Raw genomic sequence first — 26,149 nt, forward strand, 5'->3', positions numbered from 1 at the left:
GCTTGATGTCGGTGCCCCTGCTAAGAAGGTTGGGGCCATGCTGCTTCTGTCTAATTTTTATCCAATGCTCCTCGTCTTCTGGCCTCCAGGTAATAACGCTAAAGATAGAAACTTTTCCTACTTTTCAAACTTCACTGTGCCCCCTCAGAACATGTGAGAAAGTGCAGCCAGCATCTTCTGGAAGATTAGGAGGGCAGGAAGATTCCGTAGCCACCTTCCGGCTGACATTTGAGCCCTGCTTTCAGCACGGTCAAGCCTTTCGGAGGCAGCCAGTATATGGCTTGTATCAAACTCTATATTTAGGAAGAACAACTGTGAGCTATGACAGGAATTCTCTTTAACACTTAGCCTTACACCGAGTTTCCCTCCAGCCCCGAGCGGGGAGCAGCTCTCAGTACCGAGTGAGGCACCGAGCACTTGAGCTATTTCAGCCACATGCAAAGCATCGGAATTGAGATCACAGCTCAGAGGACACCGGGCGCCCCTTCCACCTTCTGAGGAACCTTGTATTCTTGCACCTGGCTGCCTGGGACTTTCCTTAAGCAGTAAACAAATACATAGAGCAGGTAAGCAGGAGGACCCAGCTCGGGCAACTGGGCTTTCTGAAGGAAATTTCCTTGATACCTAACTTGAAGTGACTACTTATAACTTTGTAGGCTTGTAACTAGTGGATGTAGCTTCCTTGTAAATTCACTATTCATTGGTGGTGTTGCTGATTCTGTTTTTAGAAATTGTGTGTGTTTGGGGGGGCTGTTTGAAAGAATATTGAACTAAAAGTACTTTTCATTGATTGTGACATTAAGAAAATTTCCACAGTCCACAGAGGATGAATGTATCTATGTCGTTTTCATTCTTATGGCCAGGGTTACAGTCAGTCAGCTGCAGACCGATTCGGGCTGGAAGCCTAGAAATAATCAGGAGAAACTGCAGCAGAGGAAGGCTATCATGCTAGCTCTCTGATTTACCTAAATGCAAATTATTGTTACCCAGTACAAGTTTAAAGTGCTTCTCCCCTCTCCCTCAGCGCCAGGCTTGGCCTCAATGATAAAGTTCCATCAACGTACAGATTGATTAACATCACAAAACCATCTTTTCGAAAGCCCTGCTTTGGTCACGGCGTTCCCTGTACCCAGCAGGGTGGAGGGCAGTACCTGTCTTTCTCTGTGTGGGCACCGGGTTCTGAGACCCGGCAACGATGAGTGCCTCTTGCCTCTCGGCATATTTCAGGCAAAGTGAATAAGGAGTTAGTCAGTTCAGACAGCTGAACATCTTTCTACACCCTTCTCAGGAATTATTTTTAGCTTCAGGACAGAAGATAATTCCCTTTGAGAGTGAGCTTTAGCCATCTAATAGACCTTTAAAAAGAACAAACAAAGCCCCTTCTATCCAAATATTGATTTCTTTTACTCTGAATCCCTTCTTATTAAATTAGTGATATTAATGTTGACAAATTTTTAGTAAGGGAAAGAGTCTTACTTAGAAGTCAGATTTTAGGTGTTGCCCAATCAAAAAACCAGCAGAGGTATATTGTATATGACTCAGCATACAGACCCCATTAAAGTTCCCCACTGACTTGCAGATCTTCCAGGAAAACCCAACACAACTGTGCTAAGCTGGCAAACATTTCCTTTATAGTATAGGCTTTGTAAAAGTCAATATATGTCTTGTCGAACTTTCCACGTTTCCAAATTTTAGCCAGAACCAGGAGACACAGTAATAGAGTACTTTAAACGGTACCTCTTCGGATGAAAAGCTGTGGTCAGCTGTGAGTAGAGTTGTGCCTCTAAGACATAGCTGTGTTTTTTGGTTGTGGGACGAGGCACGCAGATAAAGAAAGCAGGTGCATTCTACACTGCATCCCTAACGGAGGTGAATGCATGGCCAGGGAAACAGCCAGGGAACACTGTCTATTTTTATTCATCAGTGTGCTTTGCCCTGATTTCTCTGCGAATAATGAGGACAGTGGGAACTGCTGCAGGACGGATTTACACAAATGTTATACAGCCTGTTTGCAAGGAATGAGAGCTGGGATCTGACCAACTTTCTAAAGATGTCTCTATCGCAGATTGACATATATGTTCAGAAGGAATTCATATGCAAATGAGATATACCAAGGCCATACAGGAGACGAGGCCCAAGGTCTATCTATCCTTTAGGCTCAGAGGTCCACAAAAAACAAAGCGATCCAATAGTGTAGTGAAAAAACAAAATCAGCCTAATTAAAAAAAAAATCAATGCAATATAAATAACACAATCATTCAATGCCTGATTTCTTTTTTACATTTCAACATGCTATTGTAATAACAAAAGAAATTTCCTACTTCCTGTGTTTCAAATCGATGTGCAGTAACTTTTTGTAAGTTCCCAAGTGATATTGGTTAAACTGTAGTTGTACATGCAGAGAGAAAACTATATGCTGAGATGTTTAAAGTCCTGAGAGAATTGTTGCTTTGCATGACTTCTAATAGCTTTTGAGGAATAGAAACATTAAAAATTAAACTACCAAACTTTTCCTTTTGTTGTTGAACTGTGTATCCTAGATCCGAAAATTAAAAAGCCTTCATTGACTCTTTGACACTGCGCGGAAGATAGAAATCTATTTGAAACATATCATAGAGAAAAATGCAGTCCTCATTGTTCAATTTGTTGTTGCTTTTTAACTTTTTAACCAAAGCAAGAATAATTCTACCTAGACCCTTCTGGATGGAGGCTAACTATATCTATCTACTACCAAAACATGCAGGTGAAACTTAAAAAAAGAAAAAACTCATTGTTTTCATGAATGTGACTCCAAAGACTTACATTTGGATATACTAGAGATTTTTAAAAATTATGTAATTGTTTAACTTCATATAACAGGGCCTACGACTTTGAAGATCTCAAAAACAATGTTCTTCAGAGTTCTCAGATCTTTTATATGTACAAGTGGTGAGGGGCGTTGTCACTACGTCAATTCTTACTCTGTACTTGAAGCTGTAGGTCAGTAAATTACTGAAAAGTCATGAGCTGTGGACAACGGCGATGAAACCATCAATACTTGCATCATGCTCTAGAGTTCCCGAGGCAGTTTTGGGAACATTATGTCATTTTGATTCTCACCACAGCCTAAGAATCAGGTAAAATTTAAGGGAGAGGAAAAGGGTCTAGAAATGTTGAGTGACACTGGCCACGTGACGCGGGACGGGTCGCAAACGCCCATCCTGCTGCCTGTGTTCATGTGCTCACAGGTTAGCACATGCATTTACACCAGGCAGTAGAGGAAAGTCAGCCAACCCATTGTATGGTTTGGGTTTAAATCTAAAACGTGTCAGCATGTTTTCCATTCCCTGAATTTTTTAACTTTTCCCGTTGGGCCTGTCAACATGTCATAGACCCAGCTATGACAATACTTAGAGGTGCGAGAACAGGCCCAAGCCGGGCTGTCCCCCGTGCCCCTCCCACCAGCAAACCTTGGCCACTAGTCACCTGTAAGTCAGGTCTCCCCACCTGAGGGAAAGCACAAGTCCTTTGGGAAGGAAGCACTGCTGTATCTTGGGGAAATGACATGGTCGTGTAAATCCTTATTTGCCTTGTGAGTCTCTTCCGTTAAAAGCAAAGCGGCCGGGTGAGGCTTGTGGCTGCCTGTGTTTACAGAGCCCGGGTCCCGGACACCCAGAGTGGGGAGATGGTGGCCCGGGGCTCACAGCGTCTCCCAGGACCCCGGGTGGAACAGACGCGTGCGTGCGCGGCAGGCAGAGGGCGGCACAGTAGTGCGGACGTAGTCCAGGCCCTTTCTCTTTGGGTGCTCAATGGAGAGGAGGAGCTCCCAATGGGCTGACACACAGCCCTGGCAACAGCTCGTTCAGTTTCAAGCGGAGAGCTTCCGAGGCCCCAGACAAAGATGTTTTATTCCCACAACCCCTTTGCTTTGCTGCTCTCGGCAGTGGGGGCAGGAGGGCAGGGAAGGGGATGATAGGGCCTTTCAAGTTTCTGATTGCCTATCATTCGATCAGGGGCGAGGCATCTCAGCCTTTCTCCTCCTGAATGATTTATCCGGGCGCTCTAGTGTTCCCTCTCCCCGAGGCATTGGGAAGGAGAGTCTCTAAGTAACTTCAGAAACTGAGACTGAAAGAATATAGGGCCACTGAAAGGGGTGACTGCCCAGTTGAATCATGAGTTAAGTTCTAATTTATCAAGCCGGAGAATCTGAATGCCGCCACCTCTAACAGTTTCTCACTTGTTTTTTTAGGGATAAGACCCCGTGAATATGTCAAAACAGCCGGTTTCCAATGTCAGAGCCATCCAGGTAAGTAGGTGTATTTGCGATTTAACATCAGCTCTGCGACTCCTCGCTTGTTTGCTTTAATAAATCAGACCTTTTGCGATTGTTCACTCCTAACTTGGTAATTCACTTCAAGAAAAGACTGACCCCTAGGGCACAAATGAGACAGGATCTGAGGTTGGGAAGGTAGGACTGAGGAGGGAGAAGCTAGTGTTCAATTGTGCTGAATTGTGAGACAATCAAAGTTATGAGAATTAATTGACCGTCTACAAAAATGCAATGTTTAGTTTTTGGATATGTTTTTCGATGTATATATACATATACACACACATATATATATATGTATATATATATTACGATTTTATTTATTTGACAGAGAGAGAGAGCGAGAGAGGGAACACAAGCAGGGGGAGTGGGAGAGGGAGAAGCAGGCTTCCCGCGGAGCAGGGAGCCCGATGCGGGGCTCGATCCCAGCACCCTGGGATCATGACCTGAGCTGAAGGCAGCCGCTTAACTGACTGAACCTCCCAGGCGCCCCGATGTACATGTTTTTGATAGGCTCATTGATACGAATTGAAAAGTTCACTTCCCATTTTTATATCTAACTGAATTTGTTGACCCATCTGTTTAGAACATATCATTTCTTGTCAAGCGTCCTTTCTAAGGCTTGGGTATGCATCGTGTAAAGTCTGGGTGCTGTTATATTTCCTCATGCCTTCCCAGCAAACAAATTCTTTGGTTGCTTCAACTGACTTAAGAGTCACCCCAAAAAAGGGGAGGGGGACACAGGCATTTTGGAACACAAATACAATTATGAAAATAACTTTCAGTATTTGTCTTTACTCCATACTTGTTATTCTCTTAAGGTTTTTGTGCTTAATTCTCAAATGGCCCCCACACTGTGATGCCGGGCATGATCCTTTATTGTAACATTCCATCTTTCTCTTGCATTGACCTAGAGTCATCCATGCTACCTCTAAAGGAACGTTTAAACTTTTTTTTTTTCCTGGACTTTTCTGAATACCGCAGGACGTGTGGCACAGTTCCTGAATATTTGGGGTCTGATACACCATCACAGCATAAACATAAGTGATTGACCGTATTTTGGAAGGGCGTGCATGTGGCCAGGTTGTGGGGTTAGAAATCCTAGCACACGCTAGTGGTAGAGGTGGGTGGAGGGACAGATCTTTAACCTCTCAAGACTAATGCACGGTCTTAAGTGGATGGGCTTCTTAAGTGGCAAGATGTATTACAACCCCTGGACACTTGTCATAGAATGAACTACCAAGGAAGAGCCTGTTGGCAAGGATCCAACTCCGCATTGCCATGTTTGGCCCTTTTGTGTCTACCTAGTGAGTCTTTGACATACCTTGACATTGGTAGTGGAATTTATTTTGCCTCCCAGACCTGTGGGCATCCTTGAGCCTTTGAACCTTCTTTACTGGAGTTTGAATCCTTAATCCATACAGGTGTGGAATCACGGGAAAACTACTTTCTCTCTCTGCTTCTCTTTCTACATCTGTAAAATGGGGATGATAACAGTGCTCACATCCTAGAGCTACACATACAAGTTACTTAAAACAGCACAGTAAGCCCTCATTAAGGGTCAACTATTATCATAGTAATTATCATTCAGGAATGTTCTTTGTTAACGTGATGAGAAATCATATCATTTAATCACTGCTTTTGAAGCTCCCAAGGTGCTAAACATAAAATTTCCTTTTTAGGGCGCCTGGGTGGCTCAGTTGGCTAAGCGACTGCCTTCGGCTCAGGTCATGATCCTGGAGTCCCGGGATCGAGTCCCACGTCGGGCTCCCTGATCAGCAGGGAGTCTGCTTCTCTCTCTGACCCTCCCCCCTCTCATGCTCTCTATCTCATTCTCTCTCTCAAATAAATAAATAAAATCTTTAAAAAAAAAGATTTCCTTTTTATTTTGCAGGACACAAAAACATAGTCTTCTCTCAGTCTGTCTTTGCTTCTCTTCCTTTTAAAGCTGAAAGTGTGTTGATTTTTCTTCCTTAGTGCTTTCTGGCTTCCCTCAAATCTACGCTGAAAATTCACCAGTATTTTATCTACTAATTCTGACCTTGATATATTTTTAGGTCTGTAATATTTAAAAAGCTGCTATGGACTCTTCTCAGTAAGTGTTGTTTTACTGCATTTAAAAAATTCCATCCACTCTACCAACAAAGGCAATAGAGTGCTTCCTTATGGATGTGGTTTTGCCTCTTTCAATATATTTTATGCCTAATTTAATGCACCGTCAAATGAAATATTATTTCTCGTGGCTAAATAGGATCTGTACTATCTGATATTTTTCTATCATCTCTTCATTAACCTAAAGTAGGGTCTATTAAATAAAATTTGAAAATGGTTACACTGTAGAAATGGTTTATAGTAGTAACATTATCTAGGGTACAGTCATGTCTAGAACAAATAGAAACCCCAAATGATGAGGAGTGCCCTCATTGTGTAAATACCACTTAAAGATGTTAAATGTTCTATTCAACATGTTCTAGTTGCTTCTCCTTTTTATTTTATTTTTTTAAAAGATTTTATTCATTTATGTGACAGAGAGAGACACAGAGAGAGAGGGAACACAAGCACGGGAGTGGGAGAGGGAGAAGCAGGCCTCCCGTGGAGCAGAGAGCATGATGTGGGGCTTGATCCCAGGACCCCAGGATCATGACCTGAGCCGAAGGCAGATGCTTAATGAATGAGCCACCCAGGCACCCCTTCTTCTCCTTTTTATTAGGATCTTATTTCCAATGCAATTCAACTGTCATTTCCTGGGTCTTTGTGACAGGCACTGTGCAAAGTGCAGGCCATGCAAAGATGAATTGATACCTGATCCCTCTGTTTGAGGAGCTTGTTGTCTCCAGGCCTTACTAGCTATGTGACTTTGGGCAAGTTGTTTATCTTCTTTGTGCCTTGGTTTTCTCATCTATCGAGTGGGGGATTTAATAACAGTACTTGTCTCATAGGGTTGCTGTGAGAGTTAAATGAATTAATACATGTGAATGCTTAGGCCAGTGTCTGGCTGGTTATAATTGCTTAATAAATATTAGCTGTTATCATCAGTCATCAGTCATCATCATCATCATCATCATCACCATATCACCATCTACACCATCATCTAGTTCAACAGTTCCCAAGGTGTGTCTCTTGGAATACTAGTTTTATGGGATGTCATTTGTTAATTAAAGGGTTCCATGATAAAGTGTTTGGGAAACACTAAATTCAGCGAAGTTGAATAGGATTTTTACTGCAGGATTTCTCAGAGTCCATAACTTCCTAATGGCTTTGTATATTTTTAAGAAAGTGGTTGATGTAGGCAGAGTTTTCAAAACATACAGGAACTTTCAAATGAGTATTTGCCAGCATAGTATTTTGCAGTGAAACTTCTAGAAAATAATGACTTCGATCTCTATTTTGTCTGGATTGAGCAAACTTAAGCCACTGTCAGCTATATTTAAAACAGTTAGGCATTTAGATAGTTGAACTACTGCGCCTATGTGCATCAGACAACATGGAGCCAAATGGTTACAAATCTCTGCCTGGCACTCACTCACTCTGGGACCTTCATTCACCCTTAGTTTACCCTTCTGTAAAACGGGGACAATCATACTACTTGAAAGGATTGTTATAATGAATAAACTAATGAATGGCAAGTGCCTGGTTTATAGCACACAGTTCCTTAAGAGATGACTCTTCTAACTGCCCAAGTAAAGCATGAAATGGCCTTGGTTTCTCTTCAACTGGTTCCATCCCCTCCATGCCCCAGATTAACAGGGAGGCCAGAACTGCCCTGAGAGGGCTTGGACAGCTGTCTTTCATACCCACATGGAAAAGGTGGCCTTTGAATTGTAAGGGAATTCTATCTAAGTCGATGTTTCTTTTCAGTTGTACTAATGAAATCACATTTATGCCCGGGACATAAAAATATCCTGAAGGAATCAATTGATCCTTCCTTTGCCTGGACAGGGCCTTTGTCTCCCAAAGCATCTATAAGGCTGTATACCAGATGTCGGCAAATCTTTTCTATAAAGGGCAAGATTGTGAATATTTTAGGATTTGCACATCATTGGGTCTCTGTTCTAACTACCCAACTCTGCCATTAGAGCACAAAAGCAGACATAGGCAATGCATAAATGAGTGAGGGTGGCTGTGTGCCAATGCCACTTTATTTATAAAAACAGGTGGCAGGTTGGATTTGGTCCATGGGCCATAGTTTACTGGCCCTCATTCTGTACTCTCCAGGCTGCTTGTTACACCCCACTGTTGATGGGGATGGAGTTGCAACCAAGGTAACATCAGCACACTCAGCATAGTGGGGCTGATCCTTCAGATGAAAACATTTGACATGACAGGTGGGGAAAGCTAGAGCTGCTGGGAAATCCAGTCCCTTCGGTGATCTGCTCGGCAAGTCTTTCTAATGAGACCAAGTGACATTGGTCACTGGCAGCACCTGCCCGTCCTTCCCCTTCCTCCTGAACACACCCCCTTTGGAAACCACCATGGGCCTCCCTAGGGCCTCAGCCCACCCAGAGCCAGTGTTCTCTGGGTCATCACTGGCTTTTCTCTCTGCCGTTGACCAAAGTGAGCTGAGTATTATTTGTCCTCTCTCATGAGATCCATGAGCTTCATGGTTGAATGGAAGAGTCCTGTGCCCTAGTCTTAGCCCTGCTCTGTGACTTCAACCCCCTGGTCTCCATGATCTGCAAAGGAAGGTGTTGCATTATATGGCCTCCAAGCCTCTGTGTAGCTTCTAATAATCTTTGAACTTCCTGAGAATAACTTCTAAGGTTTATTATTAGGATTATAATAATAGTCACAATTTCTTCAGGGTTTACTATGTACTTGGCACAGTGCAATGAGATCTCCATGAAATATAATGAAAGGTTTAGAGAAGTGAAACAACTCGCCCAGGATCACATAGCTTGTGAGAGTCAGGACCCGAGATCAAGTTGTCTGATCCCAAAGCCCATGTGTGGAACCACTCTACAACATTCTCTAGTCTCATTACTTACCATCCCCACCCTGGCATGGAGAGTGAGGATGGAGGAGTGGGTGGGACCATCTAACTAGGGTAATCATAAATATGAAGCCGGGTCCTCCCTTTTAAAGAGCTCAAGTGACATTCAGAAAGAGTGTCAGCATTTTAGGGAAGAAGCTAATAGCCCACCCTGATTAAAGTCATCTTAAGGGCGCTTGGGTGGCTCAGTTGTTAAGTGTCTGCCTTCGGCTCAGGTCATGATCTCAGGGTCCTGGGTTCGAGCCCCACATCGGGCTCCCTGCTCAGCAGGAAGCCTGCTTCTCCCTCTCCCACTCCCCCTGGTTGTGTTCCCTCTCTTGCTGTGTCTCTCTCTGTCAAATTAATAAATAAAATCTTAAAAAAAAATAAAGTCATCTTAAACGTAAGTTGGCTGGGAGTGAAAAGTACAAAGTAAAGAGACTTGGTGACAAGCATGGTCTCAAAATACAAACAGCCATGGCCACTGAATTACTACCTCTCTGCTTAATTCACTTAACCAAGCTGCTTGTGAAAGTAAACCTAACTCTTATTATACATTTTAAAGGAATGATTACATGAACCCTGCATCGTTAGTTTGTGGCCTCTTATGGGAACTTGTCCGTTGCCACCCAATCCATGTGCAGAACAGAATATCGTGAAGCCCCAAGCTTTAATATTTCTTTCCCTTCCCCACCCATTATCATTGCTCTTCCACTTCCCATTGCCCAGGGCATAAAGGCTCCATGGAAGAAGAAAACAGCCTGACCAAAGTCTTTACAGACAGGTGTCAGAGACTATAAGTGCTTCCTGACTGGGGTTTCTAGTTTAAAAAGGATTCCAGGTCCATGACGATCCTTGGTATGAAGGAATAAACTATCACTACCCATGTCTGGCCAGTAACCAAATACATTGGTCAAAGCTAAAAATAACATTATGATACATACCTTCCTTTAACATATAATTTAAATTTAAAAATTAAAAATGAACTTTCATTTGCCACTTGTTTTAATGTAGAGTCAAAGCCTTTTCTTTGATCATGGATCTACAGCTTCTTTCTTTCTTTCTTTCTTTTATTTTATTTTATTTTTTAAAGATTTTATTTATTTATTTGAGAGAGAGAGAGAGAAACAGCATGAGAGGGGAGAGGGTCAGAGGGAGAAGCAGGCTCCCCGCTGAGCCGGGAGCCCGATGTGGGACTCGATCCCAGGACTCTGGGATCATGACCTGAGCTGAAGGCAGTTGCTTAACCAACTGAGCCACCCAGGCGCCCTATTTTATTTTATTTTATTTATTTATTTGAGAGAGAGAGAATGAGAGAGAGAGAACACCTGAGAGGGGATAGGGTCTGAGGACGAAGCAGACTCCCTGCCGAGCAGGAAGCCCGATGCGGGACTCGATCCAGGGACTCCAGGATCATGACCTGAGCCGAAGGCAGTCGCTTAACCAACTGAGCCACCCAGGCGCCCTACAGCTTCTTTCTTATATAAACCACTATAATACATTGTTTATCATTTCTAACCCTGGTTTCTTTAACATGTAGCCAGAAGTTGAATGTTGGCAGATTGACTCTAGAGTGGGTTCAGTGCTACCTCCAGCTGATAATCTTTGCTGCTCTGACCAGGGCTCCATATTAGTAACATGAAGCAAGTAGTCTATATGTTGGCCAAAAGATGTCATTTCTTGAGGCTGACCTTTACAAGTACCTCAGATATATGACTTGCCCTCAATCATTTGTACATATTATGTTAATAGCCATAATGCATTCTTGAAATCTGCTTTTCCCTGGATGACAACACTACAGTTGAATCATTCAGGAAATTACTGAAAAAAACAAAGTGATGAGAACAGAGAGAGAGAGAGAGAGGAGAAAACCTTTCAGTGTGGAACACCATGGGTGATGGACAGTGGCTGAGTGGGAATTTCTCAAGGTTGTGTCGAGAGGGTAAGTTTTGTATGTTCTGAATCCTTTCCAGATTTCAAGAATCCCTAAAGACAAAGAAGTTACATTCTAGTGATATAGAACTGTATTTTAAAATAGGTTAGACTGTATTTTAGTTGGTAGGTTCATCTGTCTCTCTTAATTTAGGCTACTAGATCAAATAAGAATCTCATTTTCTTCTTTTTTTTTTTTTTAGATTTTATTTATTCATTTGAGACACAGAGATACAGAGAGAGAGAGAGAGAGAGAGAAAGCATGAGCAGGGAGAGAGGCAGAGGGAGAGGGAGAAGCAGGCTCCCCGCTGAGGCAGGAGCCCAATGCGGGGCTTGATCCCAGGACCCTGGGATCATGACCTGAGCCGAAGGCAGATGCTTAACCATCTGAGCCACCCAGGCGCCCCAAGAATTTCATTTTCTAATCAGCTATTTCAGCTCTTTCTGAAAGTCTTCTATGAAGATGCTAGAAATCTCAAAATGTCATCTCCTGCTCCATTCAGAGAAGGTCTAGGGCACTAAGAATAGGAAAGTGCAGAAAGAAATACTGCAAAATGCAACCCTGTAGGGTTTCCTCTGCCTGTGGCCTGGGAGGATGGCATGGTGGGGGTGGCTATAGATTCTGGCTGGAGCGGCTGGAGACCTTTGAAAACTAAAGATAGAATCAGTGTGTGGGGGGGTTATCTGAAACAAATATGCAATGGGAGGAAACTCCAAAAGCCTCAACACTGAAAGGAGAGACAGAGTGGGCACCAACAGGGAGGACAGGGAGGGAGAGATAAGAGAACACTGGCTATGGAAAGCGAAGTGGATAGGGATTGAAGGGAGTCAGTGGCGGGCAGCTATCAGAATCCAACCCACTGGGGAGAGAAGATGTCACTCCATTGGAAGTCACACAGGAGTGGCTGGGGAGGGAATATTGTTTCCAGAATCCTCGGGCTCAAAGCCTGGAGCCAAGCAGGAGAACAATACAAATAATTAAGGGAGTAGTGGAATTAACTTACAGGGAATTCTTTCTACTTTTCTTCACCTGGTGAGATCAAGTGTAGTATTCATTTCACATCAGATAGGTCCATTATCAGGGAACTGTATCCTGTTCTGGCAAAAGATGATCTAGTAGATTTTTTTCCATTCCTAACTTCGAGGATGTACAAATTAGGTATAGCTTGGGAAAGCGATGCGCTGGCCTTGCTGCGTCTAGGCATATTTAAAAATATCTAAGATGAATAAAACTCAAGGAGGGAAAAGAAATGCAAGGGAATGTGTTATAAAAGGAAAAAAACAAAAGCCTGCCTCGTTTGCATTTATACAGAGTCTATAAAGAGAAGGAAGAAGTCCAACCTTGTACAATAAACAAATCTAGAAAAAGTCTAATCACATCAATGATAGGGAGTCACCTCAACACAGAGAAAGTTGAACATCAATGACCTGGACTGACTCCATTTTCTTTCATAAAAATGTACCTTATATTTGAAATCCATTTTGAATAGCGAATACCATACCCAATTTGCAGATGGAAAAATTAATCATTGAGATATTTTATTTGAATTCGAACAGAGTGAATCAGTGAAAAACAACAGTATGACTCAATTCTCTGGCCGTGGAATAAAAAAGAGAGCTAAGGTCTATGTTTTTCTATCAAATTCAAGTTATAAGGAATTTTTCTTATGGCTATAATTTAGTCTATAATTTGTCACTCAAATATCGCCACCCTACAATTATATTAATGAAACATCTCTAATCATTTACAAATCACTCTTCTGCCACTCCCTTCAGGTGTACATTAATGACTGGATATTTGACGTGTTCTTGGGCTGCTTTGGATCCTGTCAATATTTGCTGTCAAAAACCCATTTAGGTTCCTGGTTTCTTGAGTGATGCCTTAAAGATGAAAAAGCATCAAGTCACTGAGTTAATGGCTCATTTTTCAATGTGGCTTTTCTTTGACACCTATTTTGGAATTATCCATTTTGTGTGCCCCTTTTCCAAGGCCACTCTCAAAGTGTAAGCTGTAATTTTTGTGCAGTTTAGAACATTTTAGAATGGTTAGAGCTCACTTGGGTCAAGTAAAAAGAGCTCTTTGGAGGGGCCTTGATAGAGTCAAAAGGTCTGTCCCTAAGGTCAGGCAGCTCTCATTTGGAATCTTGGCTTTTCCTCGAACTCTTTGTGTGACATCTAACTTCTCTGAGGCTCAGTTTTTTCCTCAGCAGTTTGTTGTGAGGCTGTAGGACCTAGGCTGAATCGGGGCTTGGGGGCGGCTAAAGGAGTGTGTGGTGGGTGGCTGGGGAGTAGTTACTACCCCCAACCTCGCATGGGGTTAAGATGAAAGCCAGTCTCAAACCCAACTCTGCCACATGTACAGACGTTTATTAAACACACATTCATTAGTAAGCCAGCACAAAACCGTCCATGCAGTCTGTCTGTGAGCTCCAGGAAGCCTCGGCTCTTGTGCCTTTAAGTGCTCCAAGTGACTGTCACCTCAGTAACAGGCTCACATGAAGCAGGTGGAGATTCTGTGCCCCTTGGTGGCAGCACCCAGCTGGAAATGCTCATTATCAGTGGCTGGAGACAGGCCCATTTAGGGATCACTCCTCGAGCTCGGTCTCTGAAGATGCAATGTATAGGCTCTTAGATTCTGACACTCTGTTCAGCAGGGGGGAGGGATTGTCTCCAAACCATTTTAACCAATCTACATACCCTAACCTCCTCTAATTTCTTTAACAAGAGCCATTTCTAATGCTCATGCTATTATTCCCCCTATTGACATTTCTTCAGACATCAAAACCTCAGGTGTTAGTGGACAGATGGCTAACAGAAGGACTTGGAGTAGCAACCGTGGGAATGTGGTCTTAGTGATATTTTACCACCTCATCACCACCCTACGAGGATAAACTCCCACTTAGAGCAGTAGAATTCTCTAGAGCTGCAGTTTAAACCAACATGAACATATAAAATATCACACGGTCTATGCTGGTTAAAAGTAAATTACAGACAACCTAACAATGGGAAGAACGAACATTTTATTTTATTTTATTTTCAAAGATTTTATTTATTTATTTGACAGAGAGAGACACAGCGAGAGCGGGAACACAAGCAGGGGGAGTGGGGGAGGGAGAAGCAGGCTCCCCGCTGAGCGGAGAGCCCGATGCGGGACTCGATCCCAGGACCCTGGGATCATGACCTGAGCCGAAGGCAGACACTTAACGACTGAGCCACCCAGGCGCCCCAAGAACGAACATTTTAAATACATGTCAATACTCATCCACTTAAGGATGATCTCCTTCAATGGTTGTCAGATTGGGCACCCCCCTCCTCACTGGAAGGAACCGCTCAGGGCCCACGGTTTGGGGGAAGCAGATGTCGTTCTGCACTCCCTACCACCTTAGCCAGAGCAGCTCTACCTCTATCTACACCTAGTTTGCATTTTAGATGTTCTCACAATACTTTACTTAAAGGAAGCGTTCAGTAGCTGAAAGGTTTGAAAACCACTGACAAAGCCTAATATTCATATTACAAGCGGGAAAGATGAGACCCAGAAGAGCTGTCATTTTTTCAAGTACAGAGAATCTGTAACAACTCCTAGCCCTGGGCTCTTTGCCCTAGCAGAAGGCACCCGTTTAACCGTGGAGAGGCGACACGCATTGCTAAAATTAAACTCAGCAAGAAAAGGTGGTGTTCCCATAGCATGTGCTTTACCGAATACATTATCCTGGATGACCTTATGTATTCCTTTACTGAAAACTATAACCCACTACAGAGCATGCACACTTCATCAAATAGGTTAGTTTAGTAGGCAAGTCTTTCAGAAACTGTATATTAACTTCAACTCACCATTAGGAAGATGCCCTCTGTAGATGCTTAATAAATGGGTCAGGGTAGTGATGATCCAATTAAACTTTTAACCAGTTAACCTTCCCCCCAAAGTCCCTATATCTACTTTCCCCCTTTTTCAATCAAACTGCAGCAATGGAGATAGTTATTGCTTCAATATAGATAATTGTCTGCGGGTCTTATTTACATGGCTTTGATCTTATTTCAGGACCCTAATGATATTTCATCCAGTCTAAGACACTGCCAATTGTAAAATACCATTATGTTATGTGCTGCTAAAAAATAAAACACACGTGCCAATTAAAAATTTAAGAAACCACTGGTTGTAAGACACATTTTGATTTCAGAGATATTAAAAGAGGTGCATCTTGGAATTCATAAAGTATGCTACCATATTTGCCACCATATAAGACATATTTTCCCCCTTGCCTTCTGCCCCTCCCTCCTCCCACTCTAGGCCACCTGATATTTCTATTAAGCAGAGGAATAGCATAGAAGGCTCAGCCTTAGACTTTCCAACATACTTCCGTCTAAAATTGTGCTGCACATATATTTTGGCATATATAGTACACACTGATGAAAAAAACTCTTGGCTTGTTGGCCCTAGGAATGGTGATGTACCTCTTTTGATACCCTCCATGAACACTTTGGATCTGTTTCCTTTCTGTGGGATCAGCATTATTCTAGTAGGAAAGGGAATTGGAAAGACTCTAGGAGGAAAACATCACTTCCTGCTCTTGGGAGAACACAGATCTGCCATGTTGCCTGAACATGGACCCTGGATATTTCCTGTGTCTTGAGTTAAACATTCCCCTGGCAACAGAGCTCATATCAGGCAGTTCCAAACGGACCTTACTACAGTTCCTAATAATTTTGTTTGATGTGGCACCAAAATTGTCCAAACTGTATCATAAGGTAGTAAAATATTTTGTCCCTTTTGCTCAGGCATGATTTTCATGCATAACAGCAAAGTGCAATTTCAATTTTTCAAGTCCACATATCCAATTACTCATAAGGCAACACTTTATCTTAAGCGGAAAAATTGTGCTCTACCTTAAAAAAAGTTTTTGTTTTTGTTTTTAGAGAGAGCGAGCACAACTGGGGGGGAGAGGCAGAGGGAGAGAGAGAATGTTAAGCATGCTCCATGACCGGCACAGAGCCCAATGCACGGCTTGATCTCACGACCCTGAGATCATGACCTGAGCCGAAATCGAGAGTCGGATGCTTAACCAACTGAGCCACCCAGGCACCCCTTAAAAAAAAGTTGTTTTTTTTAAAGAATTCATGCTTTTTAAAAAAGATTTTTATTTACTTATTTGTCAGAGAGAGAGAGGGAGTGAGAGAGCACAAGCAGGCGTCCCACATGTTATCTTAATTAAAGACAAGAATCTATGAAGTGTGACACCAATGAACTTGACTTTCCAGCACTCTCCTTATGCACTGACCCACACAGTGGTGTGCTGGGGAGAAGGTAGAGGAGTGTCGTTTATGGAGAGACCTCAGGAAGTGCTGGCACAGTCATAGGACATTATGGAAAGGAGGAGGTGGTTTAGGAGGTGTGAACGCAGCCCTCCTAGGGTGAGTCTGAAGTAAGTTGAAGGAGGGCTAAGGTGTGGGATGGCTTCTGTGCTTGCTGTCTCCTCCCTTCCTGTCATTATGTGTTCCTTCCTCATCTGAGGGAGAGGAAAATATTCAGCACCGCAGGAGGGCAGCATCCAGAACAAACTGTCTTGAAATTCTTCTATCCAACAGGGAATTGTGAAATCACTGCACAGACCTAAGGATGAGTTCCAGAAATTTGTAATAAATGTCAAATTTTCCTTTGCATATTTTTGTCCTGTCATTATGGCAATTTTCTTGAGGTTAAAAGCTTTTCAGATGCGTTTTTCCTCATAATGAATTTGGTCTCCCAGTGTCACTGCAAGTTCCTACCCTTTTCGAGCTCAATCTTCCCTGCTTTTTTCTTTTAGGCAAATATCAACATCCCAATGGGAGCCTTTCGGCCAGGAGCTGGGCAACCCCCCAGAAGAAAAGAGTGTACTCTGGAAGCGGAGGAGGTGAGGAAAACTTAGCTGGCAGAGCTCAGCCCTGTCTTTCCCCTCCAGACTCCTGACTAGAGCGGGGACAAAGGCAAGGCGAGGGTCGGCTCCCCAGGACAAGGGAGGCAGGAATGGATGTGGGGCAAGGAGTCACCACATAGTGTCTACATTTCTTTGACTGTCTTGCTCACTTAGCCATGAAACACACTGCTCCTCACTTCCCTTCAGCTCTTTAAGTGCCTGCCACAGTTACTTGAAGATGCTGAGTTTAACATGCAGTTTGTTAACTGAGTGAGTGTGTGTGTGTGTGTGTGTTGGGGGCGAATAGCCTGTCAAATGCTCTCGGTCTGGCCACAGTCACTAGCTCGGTAAGGTTTCCCTCGGAGCTTATACTGAACCGAGCAGGATGTCTTTAGTACAACTTCTGATGAGTGACAAACCCCAGTGGGAGCTCAGGTAATAAGCATGTTAAATTACTCGTGGATTCAAACAAAAAGCCCCAATCTCTGGGTATTTCCTTTGAAAAGAGGACTTTGCAAAGGAGCCGATCAATTTCTGTCTTCTTTTCCTCCCTCTAATCCTTTACCTCTTCCAAATTCATATGCTCGCTTGGCTGAAATGGAGGCTAAAATGAGTAAGTGCATTAAATAGAGAAGGGTGCCCCCCCCCTCAAATGTCTGGATTCCTTCACCAACTGTGACTTTTCTGATGAAACCTGGAAGGTCCGGTTCTGGAAAAAAAAAAATTTCAAGTTTTGGAACATGTCATTCACACAAGACAAGGAAAATGGAATTAAACAAGGCCACAGGGCATAGCCAATTGTATTTCATCTTTTTAAAAAGGCACTCTTTTCTTGTAACTTTTGTAGGTGACCTTTTTGATATTTGCCCCCAAAGAACACCTATCACCATTTCAAAGTTTCCTAATAAAACTTCGGTTGTCCCTCATCTAACCTCTTCTTCCCTGTAAATGATTACTGACATGGTCCTAAGTTAGTAATTCCAGCCTCTTATCAATAGGAAGATAATTTTTCAAAGAAGGAGATGAAGTATTTGAGTGACACCACCAAGTTCTGGAATTTCTGCCACTAAGTCACCTTTGATGAATAAAAATTTTTAATGCACAAGTTGAAAAGACCCAGCACTACCCTGCGTTTCTGGTATATAATCTCAAACTGTGACGCTACATACTTGGCTATCCAGTTCACTCCTGATCATGAGCCCTCCCTTTGGGACTTTGGTCAAGCATTTCTGAGTCTACGTCCGCCAAATATGATCCACTCTTTTCTTCAGAGGGTTGCTGAGAGGAGTCAGCGATATAACGGACATGGCATAGCCTAGCAAGCGTTCAGTAAATGATTGTTCATCAATTGATCTAATTATCCAATTTTCATGAAGGACTCCGAGGCCTATTACTTGGCGTGTTGTAAGAAGAAGGCATGGGGAGGTTGAAGAGAGGACAGGGAAATTCTTCCCACACCTCCATTTATCTGTAATTATTAATTAAGCCGTGTGTGTCACTACCATGGCAGTCGGTCAAAAGGTAGCTTGACCCAGTTTTCTCACTAAACTGACGGATGTTAACAGTTGTTTTGGAGGCTTGCATCTCATCTTCCCTCTGTGGTACAGATGACCCTCAGTTCTTCTCTGTACAACTGGTACTTTCCTCCTCATAAGTGTCCCAGTTAGGGGGTTGGGAAATCACGTTGCTCTCACTCTTGTCTGACAGTTCCAGCACATTCTAAAATAGACAAGAACTGATATACCCTGTTTGTGAACACCTACTTTATGATAAGTCACATGTACAACTGGCTAATCAATATTCTTCACAGGATGGAGGGAGTGAGGTAGCCACAGAGACCCAGAGACCCCAGGAGTGTTTCTTGAACTGAGCTATACCTTTTGCATGAGGCTCATGGGCTGGGAGGGTGGAGCTGAGGGTGATATTCCATTACTGTCTGAGCAGAAATGAGCTCTCGGGACTCGTGGGGTCTTAGGTAGGGGTAGGATCTAATGACTCAAGGTCTAGGTTGGACCTTGGAGTAAGTTTCTCATGGAAACAACATTGCAAGGGGAGCAGTTAGGCAGCCTGGCTTGCTACAAGGTGCGTTAAGTAGGATTTTGTGGGTTTGCCACCTTTTGTTCCATAGTTTGGAGGGGAAAATGGAATCTGAAATAAAAATAAATTCTACAGCCACACTTTAAAAAAATTGTCTAGTTTGCAAACCTGGAATTGCTTACGTACCTAGTTTTGGTATTTGTTGCCTAGCCTTGCGTGAAGATAATCACAGTATAAAATGGAGATCATAACATACCATCCCTGAACATAACAGGCCACCTCGATCACAGCCAGTAGCTCCCCCATCTCAATCCTGACACTATCTCATACTTGAAGAGGATGTACTCCAGCAGGAGGCCAGGATCAGCCTGTGGCCGTCTGACCAGGCCTGTGAGCACTGGCTGGGTCTCCAGCCCACCTATTGTCTCAGTAAGCCCTTTGTTCTGCTCACAGAGCTGGAGCCCACCGTCCGTCTGCTCAGCCCAGCCAGAGTTTGGCATGTGCCCGACACAGAGGCCTTACAGCCAAATCCTTACAAGCAGGGCCCACCTTTTGGATGAGACAAGGCAGCTGCTTGCTTGAAGTGACTTGAAGGGTATTGACAAGCCTCCACTCTGCCTCCCAAATCTCTCTTTTGACCGTAATTCCATCGTTATGAAGCCAGAAAATAGCATGTTGGGACTTTCTGTTAATTATTTCCCTCTCCATCTTGTCCCTTCACAAGATGCAGACACACTATTTAATTCCGGTCCCACTCTTTCCTAGCTGTGAGGCCAGGGGCAAGTCTCTTACTCCTTCCCTCCCTGCCTTGGGCCTCAGTTTCCTCAGCTATAAAACGGGGATAATAGTAGCAGGTTTATAGAGCTAGCAGTGTAAGTGCGTACTGTTACTGCTAAGTCCTCAGTGTCTGAGCACGCACGAGCACAGCAGACTGTATCACCCCACAGAGGTGTGGTTAGGGGAAAACTCAACAGGGCGCCGAGTAGTAAAGGGGGACATGAAGGTAAGATAGCAGGAAAACAGTTCACCATTTTGCCAAATTTTACAAATACTCTGTCACCCCCCACAGGGACGCTTCCCTTGACAACAGCCATTCCCGAAACAGGTAAAGGTGCTGGGGCTGATAAGCCCTTTCTCCAGCTCTCTTTATTTCAACCAAAGAATGTCTTCCATGTCCCTTCTCAATTCAAATATCTATGTACAGAAGAAAAAAAAGTACTCTGTATTAGCCAAATGGGGCCATCTGGAGCCCTGCTTACTCATGCCTTTATTTCTAATAATTCTTATAATAAATTTTAGAAGAAATGGAATCCGATTCCCATTTTTTTAAAAGACGAGAGAAGATTCGTTTAAGAAATGCCCCACCATTAACCCCTTCCTGAGTCAATGTCATGTCTACTGATCGAAAATATCCACTTATAATTTCCATTATATGTGACTGTGCCAAATCAACTGCTAAAAGTCTTACCTTATAAAAAAAACACAGTGTATTGAGGTTTTAATAACTTGAAAGGGCCTAATATTAAATATTATCATCCTCTATCCGTGTATGTTCACATAATAAGTCTTTGCACATAGACGCGTAACTACACACATTGGCTCTACACATTAAATGTGCCAAAATAGCACATTTTGATATTACAAACACAGTGAATGTGACGTACCCAGGAACTTAACAGAAGGAATTAGAAACATTTTTCTTCTTCATGCTTCTTTATTAAGATCTACCCACCTAACAACCATGAGAACATTCACAAGTGAGGAAACATTTTTCATTTCACTGCTACACATATTAAAACAAACCCAATTTATAGCCTTGTTTTAAACCTCTTTCCAAAAGCCTAGAAAAGAACATTTTCGAATACCTGGTCCTCCAAGTGGATGTTTAATCGTTTTAATGATTGCTTCTAAATCTGCATTTATAAATGATGAGTGTGTGTGCATGATAAAAGGAAGCCGATCCTATGGCTCTGTATGTACGTTGGCCTGAGGAAACAATATTTTCCAGATATTTACAACAGGTACAGTCTACACTGAATTACTTTATCATTTTGTGTGGGAGACACGTTAGCTCTTTCATCAGTGCTGCGCCAAGATTCAAAGAAAATGACTATAGGAAAAACCATTAGCCCTTAGTAGAAGAACAGCACCTCAGTATTTTATATTTCGCCTCACCCCTCAAACAGGCAATTCTATAAAGAACATGCCTACCAAATAATTGGTTAGAGGGTGGGAATCTTGAACAGTTTCTTCCCTTCTCCTTTAGGTTCTAGACAGTTTGAGAACTAGACATAGGAGCCAGATGGGGGCAAAGCCCAGCATTAGCTTTAATACCCAAGTTACAAGGCTGCTGGTTAGGCCGGCAACAAGTATGGGCCTTAGGGCTTGAACCAGAGGCAAACGTGTGTTTTCCTTTCTTTTTTTTTTTTTAAGATTTTATTTATTTATTTGGCAGAGAGATAGAAAGAGAACACAAGTAGGCAGAGCTGCAGGCAGAAGGAGAAGGAGAAGCAGGCTCTCCGCTGAGCAGGGAGCTGGATGCGGGGCTCAATCCCAGGACCCCGGGATCATGACCTGAGCTGAAGGCAGCCGCTTAACCGACTGAACCACCCAGGCGCCCAAACGTGTGTTTTCTTCCTCCTTTTCCCCGGAGCTGTACTGGTTCACTCAGTTGTTGGCCGAGCAGATGAAGCCCTGGCAGTCCCACACTGCGATTGTTAGTTTGGGTCCTCCAAGAAGCCGACACAACGACAGGCTTAGACGTGCAAAATATTTATTGGCGAAACCACTTTTAAGGAAAAATGGGAGGGTGGTTAGACCTGTGATGTGGGTGAAGAAGAGTGCGACAGAGGGCCGGGGCGAAACCTCTTAGGCCTCGCTGCAGTTCTAAGGAAAATTCTCGAGCCCAAGTTCCTCCCCAGGAGTCTCTTGTCTCCCAGGCACGGGCCGGCCTTAGGATCCTGTGACACTCAGTCATTGGGCAGGAGCAGCTGTGGGAAGTGTGACCTCAGCGTGCTGATGGGCGGGTTGCAGAGCAAAGCAGCTGGGGTCATTTAATTACCCTCCCAGGAGAAAACTGATCAGGGAGGCGTGCTCTTGTGGCTGCCAGGGTGACCAAATGTTCCTCCAACATCTTCCTTTGGGGCTGCAGAGTATCCCACCCCTAGCAGAGGAGGAAAGAGTTAATAGGCAGTTTTCTTCTGTAGTAATGGCTTGGGTGTTCTAAGCTCCACACACAGCAACTGATCTCTGTTATTGTTACTGTCTATAGTCACTGTTAATGGGTCTGGTTGGCGTATGTACACAGAGGTGTGTATTTGGCATTATGGTACATTCTTGGGATCAATCAGCTGAACAGCATTGGACAAGTGCGCACGTCTGAACCAGGCATCGGAGGAGCCGCAAAGAAGGTATAGGATGTGGTCCTGCCCTAAAGCTGCAACAGCATAAAAACATTAGATAACAGGAAGTTGAAAATCGTTCCCAGGGGCGCCTAGGTGGCTCAGTCGTTGAGCGTCTGCCTTCGGCTCAGGTCATGATCCCAGAGTCCTGGGATCGAGCCCCGCATCGGGCTCCCTGCTTCGCGGGAAGCCTGCTTCTCCCTCTCCCACTCCCCCTGCTTGTGTTCCCTCTCTCGCTGTCTCTCTCTCTCTGTCAAATAAATAAATAAAATCCTGAAAAAAAAAAAAAAAAAGAAAATAGTTCCCAAAGCCGGGAGGGAGAACTGGGCCTCCTCTGTGGCTCCATCTCACGCCACCCACATTCGAGAAGTTTTTGCGTATGTCAATATCCGTTTGTTTATGCTTCCCGGAGATGTTGGAACAAAGTCTGGCAGCTACTGTGCACCCCAAACAAAAGAATTTTAGGCTTCTGGACTAAGTCACTGTTAGAGCCAACTGTGCACTAACATTCTACAAATCTCTGCTGTTCAGGCATATTAGGATTAAGAGGCCAAATTAAATTCGCTCTCGTAAGGTGCTTCTCTTGGAAACACAAATCCTAACTAGTCTAATTTTTGTTAGTTATCAGACGTTGACTACTCTTGTGTTTTCTAAGTCACGTGAAGATGACTTGTTTTCTTCTTCCAACTTTATTCCATATTTGTCTACAAACTTCAGATCTTCTGGAAGCTCTGGGAGTGTCTCAGTAGCACAGGAAGAAGTGACGCAGCTAGAACCACACTTTGACAGAGACCAAATGCCTTCTTCAGTGAGCTGATCCCTTTTTTCTTTTCTTTCCCTTCAGGGTGTACCTCCCACCTCGGATGAGGAGAAGAAGCCAATGCCAGGAGCGAAGAAACCTCTGGGACCTGCGGTCAACCTTTCAGAGATCCAGAATATTAAAAGTGAACTGAAGTATGTCCCCAAAGCTGAGCAGTAGTTGGAAGAAGGGAGGTGAGTGAAAAATTATTTCCTTCCACTTAAAAAAACCGCTATAAAATGGATTAAGGAAGCCTTCCATAGAAGGAGTCTGGAATTCCGGAAGCATTCATTAAGTACCAGGGCCTTCACTTTAGACCAGTTTTTCTGGTACAAAGGTTTTCTGGTAAAGCCGAGCTTTGGGGCCTGTCATATTTCAGAACCAGCCAGAGAGCCATCAAGGATGTTTGCCTGCCAACCCCTTTCTGCTCACCTTCTTAGTTGGGGGAGGACAGGGTTGAGAGAAGGAAGATGCTTGGGAGGCGGCCCTGAGGAGCTTTTCATCTTGGGGTCCAGGGAGAGGGCCTCTGTCGTTCCATGCCTCAGTTTCCTCACCCAGATGCCACAAAGAGTGATGAGCTAGTCCTGAGGAGAGGCTCATCGGAGCAAGGTGCTGAGGAAGTCTCGAAGTGTAAAGAGGGTAGAGACCAGGTCAGTCCTTGAGACGAGTAACCCGGGTGTGTGCAAAGCTGACCATGCGGACACAGTGATGACTGAGAATGTGCACGAGGGAAGGGCAGGCTCAAAACTGTACCTGCCACCCTCCCAAGGAGGCAGTGCAGGCAGGACCTGTGACCTTATTTTCATTGTTATTGGATCTGTTCAATGATGACCCTCTAGTGAGGGCTCAGCCCTGACCTCCATCTGCAGACCTGACGTGTGCGAATTCTGCCAGCAGGGGGCATGTGGAATTGGCCTGTCCTTTCTTTCCAACTCTCCTGTGGGACCCTGAGAGCAAATCTATTTTATCCAACATTACTGAATCCCACCATGCACAGTTGATTCCATTTCTTAAGCAGAAGTTTAAATTTAGAAGAGAGGACTTTATATTGGTAACATAAAACAGGTATTTACCTGGCTGACTGCCCATTCATTCATTTGTTCATCAACGTGCTCATTTCTTCAACCGATACTTACTGAGCGTCCGCTATGTGCTGAGCACTAGAAACATTTGTTAATCATATACCATATGCCAGATACTGTGTGAAGAGCCTCGTATCCACTGTTTCTGTTAAGCCTTATGATACCCACTTATTGCTCCCATTCTTGAGAGGACTCTTACAGGAGCACTGGTTTTCCCCATCTGTCGTGCATCCTCAAGAGGGCGTGTGACTTCAAAGTTAGTGCTGTCACTCAGCTTCCTACTCCGCTTCATCCCTTCCTCCTACCGCACCTTACGCATCTTACGGAGGGATTACACTCTTCCTATAGGTGTCAGGGTGAAATCCTCTGACTATGTAGGTTGAGGCAAGCACAGCACTGGAGCCCTGCCACGCCTTCTCCTGTAGACATAACGAAGAACAGAATGTTCTCTGAGATAATCCCAAGTGTAGTGGCGATGTTCCTTGTGTCATGCTTATGCTGGCTTACCAAGACATTTGCAAGTTAGTTCTGAGGAAAAGATTTCTTTATAGCACAGAGAAAGAGGAGCTGTTTTGAATTAAAATAACACAACAGTATCTGGTGTTTGCAGCACAGTTACATAAAATAACAAAGGAGTCAGGATAAAATACCGTGGAGTCTCTGACTCTAGAATGAATCCCAGGAACCTGGATAGGGACAAAGTGACGCCAGCAGGAACTGACCTGAAGTGTGGCTAGATACACTTGTTATTATTATTTTAAGTTTTTTTTTTTTTTTTTACATATTTATTTATTTGACAGAGAGAAAGAGAGAGAGATCACAAGCAGGCAGGCAGGCAGGCAGAGGGAGAGGGAGAAGCAGGCTTCCCGCTGAGAGGGAGCCCGATGCGGGGCTCGATCCCAGGACCCTGGGATCATGACCTGAGCTGAAGGCAGAAGCTTAACCGACTGAGACACCCAGGCGCCCCCACACTTATTATTTATGGCAGAATGAAACAAGTTGATTAGGAGTATCATGACACTCAGTCCTGCTTATATAGCCCAGCTGAGATGAAATACTCCAATAGGCTTGGGACAAAGCCGCAGAACTTTCTTGTGAGAAAGCCCAGGGAAGAAATTAATGTTTTGTAATATTTATTACCATCACACAAACAAGGCCAGTTAGACACATGAAACTTTAATGTAAACTTTAAAGGATTTTGCTTTTATGAAATCTGTGTCGACCTAAATTTAACCCCAGTTACAGTTTCAGAAGAACTTGGTTTTGAAGATTCAAAGGAATGCTGATTTAAAATGAGCTCAGAGAAAGGGAAACCCTCCTACACTGTTGGTGGGAATACAAGCTGGTGCAGCCACTCTGGAAAACAGTATGGAGGTTCCTCAAAAAGTTGAAAATAGAGCTACCGTATGGCCCAGCAATTGCACTACTGGGTATTTACCCCAAAGATACAAATGTAGGGATCCAAAGGGGTACATGCACTCCCAATGTTTATAGCAGCAATGTCCACAATAGCCAAACTATGGAAAGTGCCAAGATGTCCATCAACAGATGAATGGATAAAGAAGATGTGGTATATATATACAATGGAATATTATGCAGCCATCAAAAAATTGAAATCTTGCCATTTGCAACGACATGGATGGAACTAGAGGGTATTATACCAAGCTAAATATGTCAATCAGAGAAAGACATGTATCATATGATCTCACTGATATGAGAAATTCTTAATCTC

At 43.6% G+C, this 26,149-nt stretch overlaps 1 protein-coding gene across 2 annotated transcripts in view; it reads left to right on the forward strand.

Moving 5' to 3' along the window:
* The first annotated feature begins 275 nt into the window (after positions 1 to 275).
* LOC102750108 (small muscular protein) overlaps positions 276 to 26,149 on the forward strand; it is a 52,813-nt gene continuing 26,939 nt past the window's right edge. The window contains exons 1-4 of one of the 2 annotated variants that reach the window (XM_081809051.1): positions 276 to 566; positions 4,229 to 4,285; positions 17,009 to 17,095; positions 23,381 to 23,529. In XM_081809051.1, coding sequence (XP_081665177.1) covers positions 4,247 to 4,285; positions 17,009 to 17,095; positions 23,381 to 23,515 — 261 coding nt within the window. In that variant the 5' untranslated portion in view covers positions 276 to 566; positions 4,229 to 4,246 and the 3' untranslated portion in view covers positions 23,516 to 23,529. The remainder of the gene's footprint in view (positions 567 to 4,228; positions 4,286 to 17,008; positions 17,096 to 23,380; positions 23,530 to 26,149) is intronic. The other variant, XM_081809050.1, reaches the window with a different exon arrangement.

Source organism: Leptonychotes weddellii, chromosome X (assembly GCF_054177405.1).
Source record: "Leptonychotes weddellii isolate Sample4059 chromosome X, ASM5417740v2, whole genome shotgun sequence".
Lineage (NCBI taxonomy): Eukaryota > Metazoa > Chordata > Mammalia > Carnivora > Phocidae > Leptonychotes > Leptonychotes weddellii.